Source organism: Canis lupus, chromosome 25, assembly GCF_048164855.1.
Source record: "Canis lupus baileyi chromosome 25, mCanLup2.hap1, whole genome shotgun sequence".
In the NCBI taxonomy this organism is placed as follows: domain Eukaryota; kingdom Metazoa; phylum Chordata; class Mammalia; order Carnivora; family Canidae; genus Canis; species Canis lupus.
In genome coordinates, this window is record NC_132862.1 from 42638311 (window position 1) to 42655128 (window position 16818).

Genomic DNA, 16818 nt, shown 5'->3' on the forward strand with positions numbered 1-16818 from the left:
ATCTATCTATGCATCACTGCAGGTGGTTATCTACAGATACACAGGCGTATACAGGTGGCTTCCCTTCTTCCAGCTCCCAGGTCCTGCCCCTGCAACTGTCCTGAAGTGGCCTATCCCACCCCTACTCCTTCTCCTCCCTTGCCTTTGGGAGGGCCTGGCATCAATTGGTAGGGACACGAAAAGAGGAGCATCCCACACGCAACCCCTCTCTCTCCATGGGAGACCAACAGGCTTTCACACACTCTGAGCCATCTCTAGAGGGAGTGGAGATGGAAAGTGGCAAGAACAAAAGGACCCAGAGAGGAAATCTGGTCAGATGAATATGGGCTGGCAGAGAAGATGCCAATCTAGGGAAAGCTGCTCACCCCTCTATAGAGGGGATACTCTCCCTCCCACCCCAAGACAGTGGAACTAAACAGAAACAGGGTGAGGCAGAGAAGACTAGCACACGGTAGCAGGTAATCTGTACTTGCTTGTTAACCAAGGCAGGAGGGCATAATGGAAAGAACCATGGCCTGAGAACAAGGAGGCCAGGTTTTAGGCATAGCTATGTGAACTTGAAAAAGTCACTCTCTCTTTAGTCCTCAGTCTCCTCACCCACAAAGTCCAGAGGTTGGACCAAAGTGGGGTGGCCAATGGAGCTGCCTAGAGCACTATATTTGGAAGGCCTGTGAGGTGGGAGAGACTCTGTCATCGATTAGTGATGTCTGCCTGGGCATAGTACAGACACCCTAAGCTGTTCAAAGCTGTTCAAAGAACAGCCTAGGGATCACCTCTGAGTCCCTTCCATCCAGTGCTCCGTGAGTGGAGGACAACATTGCAAGAGGCGTGTGGGACTAGGGACACCTCAAGAAGCCTCCAGGAAAACTCAAGACAATGATGGCTCATGAAGGCTTTTTGTTTCTCTAGTTCCTTCCCCACGGACTCCAGAACACTAAGCCTCATGAAGGAACCCCTCTAAGGGAATGTCAGAATCCAATATGGTGCGTTCAGTTGTCACTTCCAACATGTTGTGTTCCATCGGGATCTCCGAGTCAATGTGTGATATGTACTCCCGTCAGGGCTACCCTCCCAACACATAAGTATAGGAAGCTGGAATGTCCCTGCAGTGGGAGCTCCCACACAGTGTAATGTGTTAGATCAGATGGTGGACTCAAAAAAGACCACCCTTCTTTATAAATAAGAAGGTGTGTTCCAACAGGATGGCGTATTGCAGCAGGACCACATCTCGCCCACCAGAAGAGCTGCCCTGCTGAGGAGAGAGCAGCCTGGCCTCTGGCTGAGGACACACACAGACATTGCAGAGGTTCATAGCTGGACTGGGTAAGGGGCAGAGGTAAAGGCTGTCACTGCAGTGGCCCTGACAGAGGAGGTTCTTGGCTCAATAGCCACCTGGCTGCTGGCCACATCCTACAAGTGGGTCTCCTTCTCCCCAACTATTAGTCCCTCCTTTGTTGGGGAAGGCCCGCAGTCCTGGCTGGTACCACCATCCAGATACAGGTGTTGCTTGGGCTGTGGCAGGCTGGGGTCAGGGGTGGTAAGCTGTCGTAGGCGCTGTGGAGAAAAGAGAGAATGAATGGATGCTACTGATGAGAAAGGCACAGATGTTTCGTCTCGTTTATATCCCCAGGGCCCAGCACAGAGCCAGGCACATGGGGGCAGTCAATAGAATCTGGGTGAATACATGAACAAAAAGTTTGAGAAGAGAGGAGAGACAATAACATGGTGACCAAGAGCATGGACTGGCTGAGTTCCAGGCCTGGCTCTCTTACTAACTACTTGTGCAATTTTACGCAACCCATTTAACCCCTCTGTGCCTTATCTATAATGAAGATAACCATAGTACACAGCTCATAGAATAGTGCCTGGCACAGGGTAAGTTGGTCAAAAAGTACCCATTTTTTGTTCCTCTCGCTATTGCTTTTATAATGTGATCAATAAGTCCCTATTACTTCTTATGAGTATTAGTACTACTATTTTTACTGGTATTGGTGTCATCTCTTCCCTCTCCTTATTGCCTTGAAAGCAGATGTGATGACTGGAAACAAGGCAACCATATTGTGACCATGAGGTGGTGAGCATCATGATGAAGACCTGCTCAGGATGGAAGTGCAGAAATACAGGAGGACTTTGGTCCCTAATGACCTCTTTAGGTGGTTGAACCAATGCCAACAGCACCCATCTCTGGTCTTCTTGATGTAAAAAGAAAGTAAGCCTATTTGCTTACTGTAGGTTGGGTTTTCCGTTACTTGCAAGCCGGATAGATTTCTTTTTTTTTTTAAAGATTTATTTATTTATTTATGATAGACATAGAGAGAAAGAGAGGCAGAGATACAGGAGGAGGGAGAAGCAGGCTCCATGCACCGGGAGCCTGAAGCAGGACTCGATTCCGGGACTCCAGGATCGCGCCCTGGGCCAAAGGCAGGCGCCAAACCGCTGAGCCACCCAGGGATCCCCCACCAGATAGATTTCTACACGTGTAAGGTCTTTGTGGGACATGCTCTATTCCCTGCCAGGTAGGCATGCCTTAAACTCTAAACAGGGAGCCTTTTGCATGTGGTTCCCAGGCAGAATTAAGATAAGAAAGAAGCCAGGAGCTTGGGTATGAAATGAACTGTGAGGGCTGGTTATTAGTTTCCTGGCAGCAAGGACTTTGTGCTCTTTAAATCTCTGGGCATCTTTAAGTTCTTGTTGTGACTCTATTTCCTTCTTAAGCCTTTGACAGTTTACCTTTGGTAACCTGCCCACATGATCTGCTGGAGATAGGATTCTGAAGGTCTAGGACTCAAGGACTTTTGAATGTTTCTGCAAATGAAGCCATTGGACTGGTCTTCAAAGACAATTCTCTTTAAGATTCCATCAGACTGAAGGGTGCCCCACACTCAGAGCTGGGCCCCAGCCATGGTGTCCTGCCTACAACCTCTCTCAGCAAACCCCTCCTGCAGTGTATCACTTCCCCCAGCCCCTACCTTCTTGAAGGAACCCCGGGTCTTCAGAAGAGTGATGATGACAAAGAGTGGGACGCAGATCATGGAGGAGAGAGCCAAGAACCAGCCGATGGAGTAGCCCCAGGGAGGGTACACGTAGATGTTGTTGTATTTGAGAGGTGTGTACTGGCTCAAGGAGAAGAGGAAGGTGGCCTGGAAGGAGAGGGAGGGATGGATGCAGATAAGACAGAGAGCCTTTGAAGTCCTCTCCTCACCTGCTTCAATATCCAGGGACAGAGGACGAATTCACGCACTGTGGTGTATCGCTGAGGTAAAATAGTAAAAGGCATCATGAGCTGTGGGCCAAGGTGCTAAGGACTGAGACAGGAGGAGCTCTGAGGAAGGGGGTAGGGGTGGAGGAGCCCTAAGCAGGAAGAGAGAAGGAGACCACCAACTGGGAAGTTGGGCAGTGGATGGAAACGCTGTGAGAAAGGAATGAAACAGGAACTGGAATGAGAGTAATGATGGTAAAGCCGCTGAGACAACCCCAGAAAGGAAGGGCAGGAGAACCAACCCAGAAGGGGAAAGGGACTGGCCTCCCCAGGTCACTGGACAGGCAGGTAACCCAGGCATGCTGTTCCTTGTCCCCAAGTCTTCTGGAGGCAGGAGGGTAGCTGGGTGGGCACATACCAGGCAGAGTCCAGGGGTCAGAAAGAGCCAGGAAATCTTCACCAAGGGCCATGGCCGGTAGCCAATCATGTCTTCAATGTTGTCATAGAAACGATCAGCCCCTGCTCAGGCAAAGAGGGAGAAAAGTGTGAGAACAAGAGGAAGGAGACAGTTTGTTCGTATCTGGGGAGGACTCGCCTGGCTTTGCCCTCTTCCCGCCACCCTGTGAGGGGAAACTGGATCAGGGCACAAGAATGAGATGGGTCTCTGGCACCCCAGCCACAAGGCGGGGAACAAAGAGGGAGAAGGGGCTGCCACCCTAAAGCTGGGTGCCCTCGAGGGCGCAATCCTCTGTCCCCTTGTCTAGGAGCAAAGACCCTAAACTCCTAACCACAGAGGGGGATGTGAGCCTAAAATGGCATAATGGTGATGCAAATGCTCATTTATCCATGCTGCAGAGATGAATCCAGTTTCAATTCAAAACACCAAAACAGCAAAGGTCCCACTGTGCAAGCACAACATGCTAAACTCACAGAGGGCCAGAAGCCAACAGAAAAGGAACGACAGTCTAGATTCTGGAGGCTGGAGGAACCACTCTGCTTTCTCAAGAAAGATGGCAAGAGGCTGGATTTGTGTTTGTGAAAGCACTGACTTTTTTTTTTTTTTAACTAATTTATTTATTTTTTTTTTAATGATTTATTTATTTATTTATGATAGAGATAGACACAGAGAGAGAGAGGGAGGCAGAGACACAGGAGGAGGGAGAAGCAGGCTCCATGCTGGGAGCCTGATGTGGGAATCGATCCAGGGACTCCAGGATCACGCCCTGGGCCAAAGGCAAGCGCTAAACCGCTGAGCCACCCAGGGATCCCTTTTTTTTTTTTTTTTTTTTTTGACTGTCCTTTCCTTTCCATGTTTGCTCCAGATCCAGGCCCAGCCCATCCTCTAAAAAGAGAGCCACTGATTGGGAAAGACCTTTGGATGGCCTATCTTCCTTCCTCAGCCAAAAAAAAAATCACTTCCCACTGATTACTAGTGTGCATGAAATGCCCCCATTAGGGAGTCATTCCTTTGGCTTCCAAATTTCTCCCCCAGTTAACAACCAGATATTGCTGGGAAGGTGTAAAATATTAAGGTTCCTCAGCTCTTTAGGCCTCACTGTGTTGGAATTTATCAGATCCTCTGAGAACAAGTTCTGAGAAGCAATAGAGGAAAATCAGAAAGACATCAGATGCTTGAAGTGAGAAGATAAGAAACAGGTCCAAGAAGAGGAAGGCCACCAGATAGGAAGGCTTAGGTAGCAAAATAAAAACCTTCCTACTCCTGGCTTTCCTACTCATGCCCACTACATGGCACCCACCCACCCTCTCTGCCCCGCGCCTTGTTACATTAGCAGTGCATCCCCCTAACCTGGCGCAGTGGAGCCAGATGGTCCTGGAGTATGATGATGCCTCCTCCACTTACCAGCTGTGGGAGCTTAGGCAAGAGACCTACCTCTCTGAGCCTCACCTCCCCTGCCAAGGGCTGTTGTGTGGCTTGCGAGACAATGTATGCCACAATCAGCACATTGCTTGGCATTCAGCCGTGCATCGACTGAATGCACAAAAGTTTCTCTGCTACTGTCATCAGGCATAGTAATGGCATGGATGTGGGATGCCTGGGTGGCTCAGTGGTTGAGCGTCTGCCTTTGGCTCAGGTCATGATCCCAAGGTCCCGGGATCGAGTCCCACATCGGGCTCCCTGCATGGAGCCTGCTTCACCCTCTGCCTGTGTCTCTGCCTCTCTCTCGCTCTGTGTCTCTCATCAATAAATAAATAAAATCTTTAAAAAACAATAATGGCATGGATGTTATAGCATTCAGCACCACTGGCTAGTTACCTCCCACATGGAGGAGGGGTAGGGCCAGTGGTGGAAGTCAATGGAAGGCAGAATTCACTTCAGTATAAGAAAAAAAAATGTGTAACAGCCACAACAAGAAAAGCTACCTTGCAAACACGGGAATGAGTTTTCTGTTCGTGGAAGTATTCAAGCAAAGTCTGGGTGCTAACCTGGAAAGGGAACGTGGGGATGTGTGGAGGCTCAGACTAAGTGGCTCTAAAAAGTCTCTTCTGGCTAGGACTCCTACTGGCAAGGGCCTCCAGCAGCTTCTGTATCAAGAAAAGTGTTCCCTGCTGTTTCTGATTCCTCTCACAACTGCGGGAAATGGGTTTGTCTTTGCCCCAGCTCTATCTGCCATAATGAGAAATGGGGTGCCCGTGGTGGATGGACTTGCCAGTGAGAAGAACCAGGGCAGCAATCCAAGACTCGTAGAAAGCAGAGGGCCAGCGCACCCATCTCTCATCCTGGGCAGATCGTGCCCTTCCGGGGATCACGCCCTGGGCCAAAGGCAAGCGCTAAACCGCTGAGCCACCCAGGGATCCTTTTTTTTTTTTGACTGTCCTTTCCTTTCCATGTTTGCTCCAGATCCAGGCCCAGCCCATCCTCTAAAAAGAGAGCCACTGATTGGGAAAGACCTTTGGATGGCCTATCTTCCTTCCTCAGTGTCCACCCCAGAGGCTCCCGCTCCCGCTCCCCCTGCACTTACCGTACACCCAGCTGATGCAGATCACTTCGAACATCGCCAGGAAGAGCAGGCATATGCCACTGGAGGCATAATAATCAAACAGCTGGAAGATATACATCCCGCCCTGCGGCAAAGTGAGGGAGCTAGGGCCTTGGCCAGGGCAGGCGGGGACCCGCTCCAGCATCCGGGCACCCATCCTGCCCAGTCCCTGGGAAGCCATTCCTTGCAACTCAAAGGAGTTTGCCTTGACTGCCCCTGCCCCCAGAGCCCTGATTTAACATCAGGACAACAAGCCGTGACAGCTGCAAAGACCTTGGGAACATGGGACACACACGGTTTCATCCCCAGCATCATGTCTCGTAGGAGTTGCCACCACCTCACTCTGCGCGCACTCCTCTCCCTGCTCCAGGCCTGAAGAGGAGTCAGGGCTGGGCACTTAGCGTGTTCTTAGGAAAAGGTCCCTCTCCTTCCTCTGGGCTTGGGTGGGTGGTGGAAGGTAAACCTGAAGCTGTGCCAGCATTCTTTTTTTTTTTTTTTTTTTTTATTTATTTATGATAGTCACAGAGAGAGAGACAGAGAGAGAGAGAGAGAGAGAGAGAGAGGCAGAGACACAGGCAGAGGGAGAAGCAGGCTCCATGCACCGGGAGCCTGATGTGGGATTCGATCCCGGGTCTCCAGGATCGCACCCTGGGCCAAAGGCAGGCACCAAACCGCTACGCCACCCAGGGATCCCCCTGTGCCAGCATTCTTTAATATCAGGAGGGAAATCTGGCTAAGAATGGCATTCCTGATAATGTCCTTAGAGCAGCTGGATCCAACCACGCCTGAAACCAAGATCTCTCTTGACTTTTCAGTTCCCTGCCCTCCCCCCAAAACTCCCTTTTCTGCGTAAGCCAGCTGGCATTTGGTTTCTGTCACCTGACACCAAAAGAGCTAACTTGAACGTGGCGCGCTGTGATGAAGCAGAGCAAGTGTCAACACCCCCTTTCAGCAGATGAAGAAGGTGTGCCCCCTGGCTCCCTCACCCGGAGTCCAGCCTGCAGGCCGCACACTGCTGCTCACCTCCGTGACCAGAAAAAGCCCCGCCAGGTAGCAGAAGACAGCAATGGCAAGGATGAGGAGCTCCCGCCGCCCACTCTTCCGGAGCTGACTGGGGAACATGTCCATGGAGGCTGTCACCAGGCACTCCACACAGACAAACTGCGGGTGGGAGGGGAGCTGGGGTGAGAGGCACCGCCTGCCCTTGGGCCTTCCCCAGCATGGCTTTGCCCTAGCCACCTCTCACCCCACTCACCCCACTCACCCAGGCTGACACACAGGAGCACGGGAGGGACTCAGGGCAGAAATGGGGTGACTGGCCCTGCCTTTGGCTGTGTCTCTACAACAGACGGTCCCAGCCTTGGGTTTGGAGGGGGAGACATGTTTTCTGTCCCCAAGGCTGGGGGGGGGCAGGGCTGGGCAGCTTGAACTGATTGGCTGGAAGGAGGCTAGAGGGACTTTCGGGGGGTACCTGTGCTTGGGGAAGGGTCAGTCCTGGGGGGAAAAGGCAGGTGGCCCCCTCAAGGTCAGGGGTCACCCAACCAACTGCAAGGACAAGCCCTGAAAAGAGGAGGGGGACTTGGAATATATGGTCAGGGAAAAGGGAGATGGGGAGAAGGCAAAAAGGTCACTAGGGCAGGGTGGGTGGGGTGACAAACCTGGCTGTCCAGCCCAAGGAAGATGAGCATGATGAAGAAAAGGCAGGACCACAGCTGAGATAAGGGCATCATTGTCACAGCCTTGGGGAACGCGATGAAGGCTAGACCAGGACCTGTTGGGCACACAGCACTGTCAGGGTCCAGAGAGCTCTGCCCTCGGGGAAGAGCCTTCTCCCAAGGCACTGTGTGAGTGTGTGTGAGTGTGAGAGAGAGTGTGTGTGCTCACATGTGAGAGAGAGAGAGTGTGTGTGTGCAGAGGAGAGGCTCAAGAGGGCAAGGGAGTTTCATCCTGGTTCTGGGGCGCTGGCTGTGCACCAGTTCCTCCACTTACCCACCCACACACACAGCTGCAGGCCTGCCCCCCCCACCCTTGTCCCCTCTCCCGCCTCCCTCCCACAAGTAAGAAGGCAAAGCAGTGTCCCCAGATGCTGAGAAGGTTCACATCAGCCAGCTCCTGAAGCCCTGCCTGGGACCCTGTAGGGGAAGTCTGTGTTCTCCTCCTTCCCCTCAGGGTCCGACAGCAAAGCAGTACCTACCGGACTCGGCCACCTCAGAGATGGGCAGCCCCTGCTCTTGGGCCATGAAGCCCAGGATGGAGAAGACCACGAAGCCAGCCGCGAAGCTGGTGGCACTGTTCAGGAAGCAGAGGGCGATGCTGTCCCTGTGAGGTAGGAAGGGGAGGGGAGGGAGGCAGAGGAGCCAGGAGGGGGAGAGAGAGCAAGGAACCCCTCAGGAGGGGGTGTGGGGGAGGAGATATCCACAGACAGTAAGGGGGAGCAGGGAGTGGCCAAGATGCAAGAGGAGAGGGATGGAGGAGAGAATGGGGGAAGGACAAAGATCAGGTATGGGCAGGTGAGAGGGAAACGGGAGGGAGAAAGAAATTCAGTCTGGAACAGAAGCTGTGGTTCCCTGGCTACACTCCAGGAAGCCTCTTCCCTCCACCGCCCCCACCCCCACCCCCACCCTCAACCCTACCTGTAGCAGTTGTTGTGATACTTGTTGTAGCTGCCCAGGGCAGTCAGGCACCCCTGGCAGATGGCGAAGGAGAAGAAGATCTGGGTGCCCGCGTCCATCCATACCTGCGGGAGACCACAAGAGAGTGGCAGGGGAGCGGAGGGTGCCACCCTGTCACCCCTCAGACCCAGCTGGGCCCCTGGGTGTTTAGATTTGGCTCTGGGGGCATTCAGTAGGCGCCACTACTTGGGTTTCCTAGGAGGAGTGGCAGTGCCCTTCAGGGTTGAACTGAGAGCATCTGGCTCACTCCACAAGCACTAAGGGCCTCAGGCAGCCACAAGAGGGGCAAAGGGCCACTTCAAAATATAAAGAAAAACCCAGGACTCCTTAGGGGAGAGGGGGAGGGGCAAAGAATGTGCTCAGACAAGTCCTAGAGGTAGAAATAGAAATGCACAGTAAATCTGTCCTGGAAATGTCCAGCCCCGCAATAGTAAAAAAAATTAAATAAAAAAAGAGGGGTGCCTGGGTGGCTCAGTCAGTGAAACATTTGACTTCAGCTCAGGTCATGATCTCCAGGGTTCTGGGCCCTGTGTCCAGCTGGTATTGAGCCCTGCATCAGGGTCCATGCTCAGCCTCAAGTCTGTTTCTCCTTCTCCCTCTGCCCCTCCCCCCACTCATTTTCTCTCTCTCTCTCTCTCTAATAAATAAGATCTCTTTAAAAATTTAAAAAATAAGTCAACAATATGACACTATTTCAATCTCTCAAATTACCAAAGATGAAAGGTTAAAATGAATTATTATCAAATCTCTCATGGGCCCTGCAGAAAAAAAGGGTGCCCTCTCATACCGGTAGAGAAAATCTACATTTCTCTAAAGCCAGTATTAATGCTCATACTCTTTGAGGGAGTGATTCTAAGTCTGACTACTGTCAGGAAACAATCAGAGATGTGGTCAAAGATTTAAATACAAGGTGTCCACTGCAGCTGTATGTACTATCATAAAAAACTACGTGACCTAAATGTCCAAGAGTAGGAGAAGGTTGATGACGCTTGCCCTGGGTGTGAGTGCTCAGAAGACACAGAGCCTTGTCTGTTGTGCCCACTGCCCTACTCCATCGTTAGAGCACTAGCTGGCACTCAACAGGTCCTCAGCACATTTTGAGTGAATGAGTGACTGAATGGATGACAGATGGAGGATGTATTATGCAAGCGTTTAAAATGACATTAACAAATGAATTTAATAACATGGAAAATATAATTTAAATGTAAAAAGATCCATCTCTATATAATTATCTCAACTATGTTAAAACACAGACACACATACCAACTAGAAAAAGGGTTGGAAGGAAATATACTGAAATGTTCATAGAGATGATAGCTGAGTGGTGGGTTTACAAGAGATCTTTATCTAATTGTTCTATATAAAGAACAATTAGATAGCTATATTAGAGAAAAGCAACCAGAGATTTTCCAAAGTACCGCTCTGGTTTGGGGTGGGAAACAACAGAGATATGGTCCCCAGCACAGCTCCTACTTGGGGGTCCTTGAGGCGAAGCAAATCAGGCTTCAGGTAATAGATGACACCCTGGTAGGCTCCGGGAAGGGTGATGCCTCGGATCAGCAGGATGACCAGCATCAGGTAGGGAAACGTGGCTGTGAAATACACCACCTGGAGGGAAACAGGCCCAGGTCACTCCTGCTGGGACTCAGCTGCCCGGAGGTGCCAGGGAGCCTGTGGCAGTCCTCCTGCCACCCCTCCTCAGGAAGCACGACTAGCACTCAGCTCAGTGTCCAACACTTCCCTAGAGATGCCAAGAGGGTGTAAGCACCTGCAACTCCCCACACCTTCCTTTACACATTCCAGTGGGTCTCAGGCTCCACAGGCAGGTGGAGTGTGAGATACACATCAGCAGGGCAAGGAGGGAGAAAGGACAGGGAGGGGCACAAGCTTCCAGCCATAACATTTCAAAGACTATTTTAAAATCCAGAATGTGATCTCCTGGAATCCCTCATCCTGGCTGTTCTCCTCATGCCCCCTGGTGCGGTGGGTCCTGGGAGGGGGGTGGGGAGCAGACTGGCACAGTGACCTGTGGCCAAACGTAACTGTACTTTTCCAGGCATAAGCTTGGGGGAGCAGCGGTGGCCTGAGCTCTGGTCTATGGAGACACTCTGAGGGATCCAGTCTGCCCCTGACCAAGCTCAGCTCCTTACCCGAGGCTGCCCTTGGAACAGGCTCATCAGAAAGGTCAGTATCCTGTCTGTTCCTGGCTTTAAAAAGCATGAAGCACCAGCCTCAGAGTCCCTGGGTTGGAAATAATTGCTCAAATCTGAACTCTCTCCACACACAATAAGCCACTGTTATCCATTCTTAGCTTGAACCCCTTTGATGATTGGAAACTCACCACCTCAGAGACAGTTCTGTTTGCTGGCTCATACCACATATGACAAAAAGCAAGTCATAAAAGGGTATGGTCCTAATTGGATAATATGCACACATAATAGATACAGATACACACAAACATACATATATGGAAATCTGGAAGGCAACACAGCAACACATTAACGGGGGTTAGTAGATCCAAATGGCTACCATGCTGGCTCGTACAGTGATTAGGGGGACGTTTATATTCCTTATTTTGTTCTGTATGCTACTTCTGTAAACAGGTCTTTTATATTCATACTGAGAGAGAAAGTCTTTCCTCGTACAGAGCTAAACTCTTCCTACCTATCATATCCCCTGTTCTTACCATGCCTCTCCCTTAAACTACTCTTTCTTTCAGTCCTCTAGAGGGACTGTGAGTGTCCCCCTGGATTCTGGGGGCCACAGAGTGCTTATCCGGGGCCAGAACATCTCACCTTGCCTGTGGTCTTGACTCCCTTCCAGATGCAGAAGTAGCAGATAAGCCAGGCCAGCAGAAGGCACAGAGCTAGCTCCCAGCGCAGAGCCCCCAAATCATGGATGCCTGAGGTGATGCCCAAAACACGTCTCCTGAGGATGGAAAAAACAAAAAGCCAGGTGAAAGGCTAAAGGGGCAACTTGCCTTTGACTTCAAGTTTCTTGATTCTTAGAGCTGACCCCACAGATCTCATGTTCCAGGCTTCCCCTCCCCATCCCACTGCACCTCCCCCATGGCCATGCCATGTTCCCACCTGTGGTCTGTATGCCCCTGCTGTTAGAAGACCAAATCACGTAATCTCATAGGTATCTTTGTCTTTCTAAACATCCAGCTTTCTCTGTTGTACAGAGAGATAGAGAAAGAGAGAGAGAGTGAGGGTGGTAAGTAATGTGTGGATGAGTAGATGGAGAGTAGACACATACGCATGATGCACATGTAGATGGGGATCAAACAGAGGGGCTGGTATATTTTAGTATCTAAAGAACATAGGGACTGGTGGAAATGTGAGTGCATGAATGTTGGTGGACGTGTAAGGTTTGGGTGACATGAGGGCCTCCATGTGTGAGGGTGTAGGTAGACACATGTGAGTGTTGGTAAATACATGTGGTCTTTAGGTAAGTGTGAAGGTAGAGACAGACCTGTGTAAGAACAAAGGTGAGCACATGTGAACAGGGGCAGATATAAGTGCATAGTCATGTGGGAGGGTGGAGGCATGAGCAGGGTTTGCCAATTTCTGCAGTACAAATACTCTCACTTGGCCAATTCAAGCTAACAACATGACATCACTGAACACGAAGCTGGGCAGTCATGTGCACAATCTGCTCTCCTAAACTGGGGCAGACTATCGTTGTGCACCAGTGGACACGTGTGTGTAGGTGTGAAGCTGTAGGTAGATGTGTGGGGGTGTGTATGGGTGCAAGGATACAAGTCGACATGGATAAATGTGGAAGTCTAGGTGGACACAGGTGGACTCAGGAGTCATTGGGAGTATGTAGGTGGACAAGTATGGGTAGATGTGTTTCCCCAGATCTCTGATGCGTGAAGTGGTAGGTAGGTAAGTGCTGGAGAGCATGAGCAGAAAGGTTTAAACTTGCATTCCAAGCCCAGGCCTTAGACATCCAAATTTCCCACTTGGGGCCCCTGATATGTGGCATCCACGCCCAGCACCTACTCCCAGAATTCCATGACAGGTGAGGTGAAGTTCTCAGAGGAGGTCGCTGTGCGGGCTCCCGAGTGGTTAAGAAAGTCCATGCAATGCTCTGTTGGGAACAAAGGTGGCTGTGTGTTAGCTAGGGACCAGATGGGGAGAGATGCCCTGACACCCTGGTCCCTCCAGCCCTCTGACCCTACAGCCCGGCAGTCCCCATCATTCCCAGTCCCAAAAGCTTCCTTTGGATGCCATTTACCGGGAGTGGCTCATGGGACCAGCCTCCTTTGCCACGTGCCTCATACAGCTCTTGTTGTGAATCTGACTGTTTCTCTGGCCACCCTGCCAACCTACCTCTGACAGACTTCAGGTCCCCTCTGCCCCCATAACTTGCCCACTCTCTCTCCATTCAACACATGAATGGGCTGAGTCCCTGTGCCTGTGCTTCCCCCATACCGCATGCTGTTCACACGGTGAGTTCTTTCTCATCCTTCAGCCCTCAGCCAGCTCTTCCCTCCACTGTAACATACTTTCTGCAATTTCTTTCCCATCGCAATTTGTAATTATTTTATTAATTTGTCTGTTTCTATCACTAGACTGTAAGCTCAGGGAGGGCTGGGGCCGGTTGCTCATGCTCACCCCTGGATGTCTAGCACCTGGCACAGAGTGAGTGACGATCCCTTTGCAGTGGCAGAGAATGTTCACAGTCCTGCGGGGTTTTCCATCCTCTTAGGGGCTAGCATAGATTCCCACAGGCAGGCCAGCCAGCAGGACTGCACCAAAACCCTCATAGCTCGGCTTTGAGGCAAGTTCTGCCCTGGGTTCTGTCACTGTAGGCCATGGGCAGCCCAGCCCCCTAGGGGGAGGCGCCATCTCAGGGGCCCTAACCACGATACCTGTGTTCCAGGTGTTGGTACAGGTCGTCCAGGGCAGCTCAGAGGTAAAGGAGCTGAACAGGTAGAAGAGAGCCCAGGCGAGGATGATGATGTAGTAGATGTTCAGATAGGACTCAATGACCACAGACGCCAGACCGATGCCTTGGGGAGCAGGGGAGGCAATGGGGGAACAAAAACAAGAATCCAAGAGATTGATGTTAGCCCAACAGTCCAAGAGAGTCACACGGAAGCCCCCAGCCATGGCTAGAAGGATATCGGGTGCTACAGGATGAGAACCGCTGCTTTTGTTTATTGGCCTGAGAAGCCATGGACAGCATATTTTCCTAAATAAGAAGAACAGGTCGCAGAATGCTCTGGTTTGCATCCTTCCAGTCTTGCAATATATATTTGAATATATCTCTTCTTCTTCTTTTTTAATGAGATAAACTCCAAAAGTTAACTGTGGTTCTCTAGGGGATAGGATTTCAGTTCACTTTTTAAAGTTTTTTCCCCCTTTTTTCCATCTGCATTTTCTAGTTTTTCTATGACAATCACACGCGACTTGTAAGGTGGAAAGGGGTAGAAAGAGCAAAGGAGTAAGTAGGGAAATTTTGGTAAGAATCAGTCTCAAGAACAAAAGCAAAAGAAACCAGCAAGGAAAAAAGGGGGGGGGGGGCTGTAGAGAAACCTGGAGCCTGAGGGGGTCTCATGCCATCTCAGCGGGGAGTGAGGGGCGGAGTGTGGGCGGAGGAGACCTGCGCTTGATTCTGACACGCGGGAGGGAGCGGTTCGGAGGCTGGGAGGGAGCCCGGGCAGGGCAGTCACCAGCAGCCCGCCTCCCCACCCCCCTGCAAACCTCCCCTGCGCTTCCCTCCCCCCCACCCCTGCTCCTGCAAATGTGGGATCTTTTCCACGGTCATTTCAAAAGTAGCACGTTGCCAGGGCGGCTGCTAGGCCGGGGCGTGAAGGCGGGCGGAGGAGAGCGGGTCTGCGGGTGCGCGTCCGGTGCTCCAGGGCGACTCACGGACCGGCCGCGCCAGGGCGGACTGTGGACAAAAGCACCCCTTGGCCTTGGCCGGGCCCGCCGGGATCGTGCGCCCCGCGGGCCGGGCCGCCGGGGCCAGAGCCCCTCCCACCCCGTGTTTTCCTGCCGGGGTCTCCGCAAAGCCTTGCGCGGTGGGGGCGGGCGCCCAGAGCGACTGTGGCGGGGCGGCCCGGCCTGGGGAGGGGCGTGGAGGCGGGGCTGCTGGTGGCCAGGAGGGACCCCGGGGAGACCGGCCGGAATATTCAGGGCGCGCATACAGACACCCACACACCCAAACAAGGGGCCAGCGTGTGGCCCGCGCTGCCGCCGCCGGAAGGCGCTGTGCTCCCATCCATCGCCCCGTAAACACCCGCGGTGGGGGGGCACCTCTGCCAGGAGGGGTGATCTGGGGGAGGAAGCCTGTGCCTGGGTGTGAACTGAGCAAGGAGTGGGGGTGAGCACAGGGGGTGTTCTCTGTGTGCCCACGCATAGGCTCGCTGGGAGGGCCAACTGCCGGGTAGGTGCAGGTAGGCAGGGGGAAGGCAAGTGGTAAGCAGCCTGGACCCTCCCACCAACATAGGTGCCGGTGCCTTGATGAGCCTCTGTCCCTGAGACCCCAGGCCTTGGCTTCTCTGTCTCTTCAGCTTGGAAAAGAGGAAAGGAGCAGCAATCCCTTCCCCCAACCCCTAGGAGATGCTTAGTTTGCTCACCCTGTCAGTGAAGACCCTCCTGGAGTGTTAGTACAGAGACGCCAGCCCCTGTGTGTGCCATCCAAGAGCTCGCTTGGCCCCAGGGATAGAGCCTAACTGGGCAGGACATCAGGCTCCTGCTAGGGTCTAGAGCAGAGCACTGAGAAACTGTGCTCTGGCTGAGGCCATAGCTCTCCCTGAGGACCTAGACCTCCTAAGTAGACGTGTATGTGGGCCAAGCATCACCCTGCCTCAGTCCCTCACTGCTGCTCCTATAGGGGTCCATGAGGAATCATGGACATAATTCCAAGAGGAATCAGTACCAGACTGGCCTGGTCCCTGCAATCAGACCCTCAATCAGTGGTCAGATTCGCAGCCTGCCCAGGAGCCGGTGTTTCCCACCATGCCCACCTCTGTCCAGCCTATCAGGCTGGACACTAACCCCAAGTAGCCTAGCCCCTGAGGCTTCCTTAGAGACTGACATGAGGGAAACAGTCTTCCCCTCATTTCAAGTATGCAAAGAACCTCACAAAAACAAGGGTTGGTTTTCCCACTGGCCCCCAGGGGACTGGCACAGTCAACTAAAGATAGGGCGGGGATGGGACGCCTGGGTGGCTCAGTGGTTTAGCTCCTGCCTTCAGCCCAGGACATCATCCTGGAGACCTGGGATCGAGTCCCGCATCGGGCTCTCTCCATGGAGCCTGCTTATCCCTCTGCCTGTGTCTCTGCCTCTCTCTCTCTCTCTGTTTCTCATGAATAAGCAGATAAATAAATCTTAAAAAAAAAAAAAAAGATGGGATTGGGGGGGAAGGACACCCCAAGCTGCTCACATTAGTGCCAGCAAATCCATAGAGAGAACAGGAACTGCCCCTAACCTAATCCCTAACATAGGAAATAGCATGAATTTTCAGCTCAGGGAGACCTGGGTTCAAATCCTTAGTAAATGATCTCATTTTCTCATCTACCAATAACTAAGAGAATTCTTACTGGAGGATCCAATGAGGAAATTCAGGTAAAGGGCTTCCCTGAGCCCTAACACACAGCAGGGATAGTAGATGTTAGCCATAATCATCATCATCATCACTATGGTTATGTACCCCAGTGGCCCATCTGGGGCATTGCTGTAAACACGGGGATAGCTTTCCAGGAAGCTGGTGAAGATGAAACTCCAGTGTTCCTCACTCGCAAGCATCCCTTCCAAGTCTCTGCATCCAATTTTGCCCAGGTAATCTTGTATTGTCTTTCTTGAGGAGTGCCTTCCTCCCCAGGACCTATTACCTTTGGGTCCCACAAAGCCTGATGACACTTCCTACTTCCCCCACAGCACTGAGCACAGGACCCAGAGTAGATGAATAAGAAGGTGGTAGCCGGGAGAAT

At 52.0% G+C, this 16818-nt stretch overlaps 1 protein-coding gene and 1 long non-coding RNA gene across 12 annotated transcripts in view; one reads left to right on the forward strand and one right to left on the reverse strand.

Annotated features, from left to right (window-relative positions):
* Positions 1-459: 459 nt before the first annotated feature.
* Positions 460-16818, reverse strand: part of SLC6A12 (solute carrier family 6 member 12) — a 31322-nt gene continuing 14963 nt past the window's right edge. For all 11 annotated transcript variants that reach the window (XM_072799365.1, XM_072799368.1, XM_072799364.1 and 8 more), the window contains 12 exons: positions 13750-13890; positions 12878-12965; positions 11666-11798; positions 10344-10478; positions 8832-8935; positions 8393-8517; positions 7857-7969; positions 7222-7359; positions 6181-6283; positions 3618-3718; positions 2970-3140; positions 460-1554 (listed from right to left, as the gene is read on the reverse strand). In XM_072799365.1, the coding sequence (XP_072655466.1) occupies positions 1411-1554; positions 2970-3140; positions 3618-3718; positions 6181-6283; positions 7222-7359; positions 7857-7969; positions 8393-8517; positions 8832-8935; positions 10344-10478; positions 11666-11798; positions 12878-12965; positions 13750-13890 (1496 nt within the window). In that variant the 3' untranslated portion in view covers positions 460-1410. The remainder of the gene's footprint in view (positions 1555-2969; positions 3141-3617; positions 3719-6180; positions 6284-7221; positions 7360-7856; positions 7970-8392; positions 8518-8831; positions 8936-10343; positions 10479-11665; positions 11799-12877; positions 12966-13749; positions 13891-16818) is intronic.
* LOC140617650 (uncharacterized) lies at positions 8237-11993 on the forward strand. Its single transcript, XR_012017837.1, has 3 exons — positions 8237-8524; positions 10927-11054; positions 11694-11993. It is a non-coding gene; the product is annotated as an uncharacterized lncRNA (long non-coding RNA).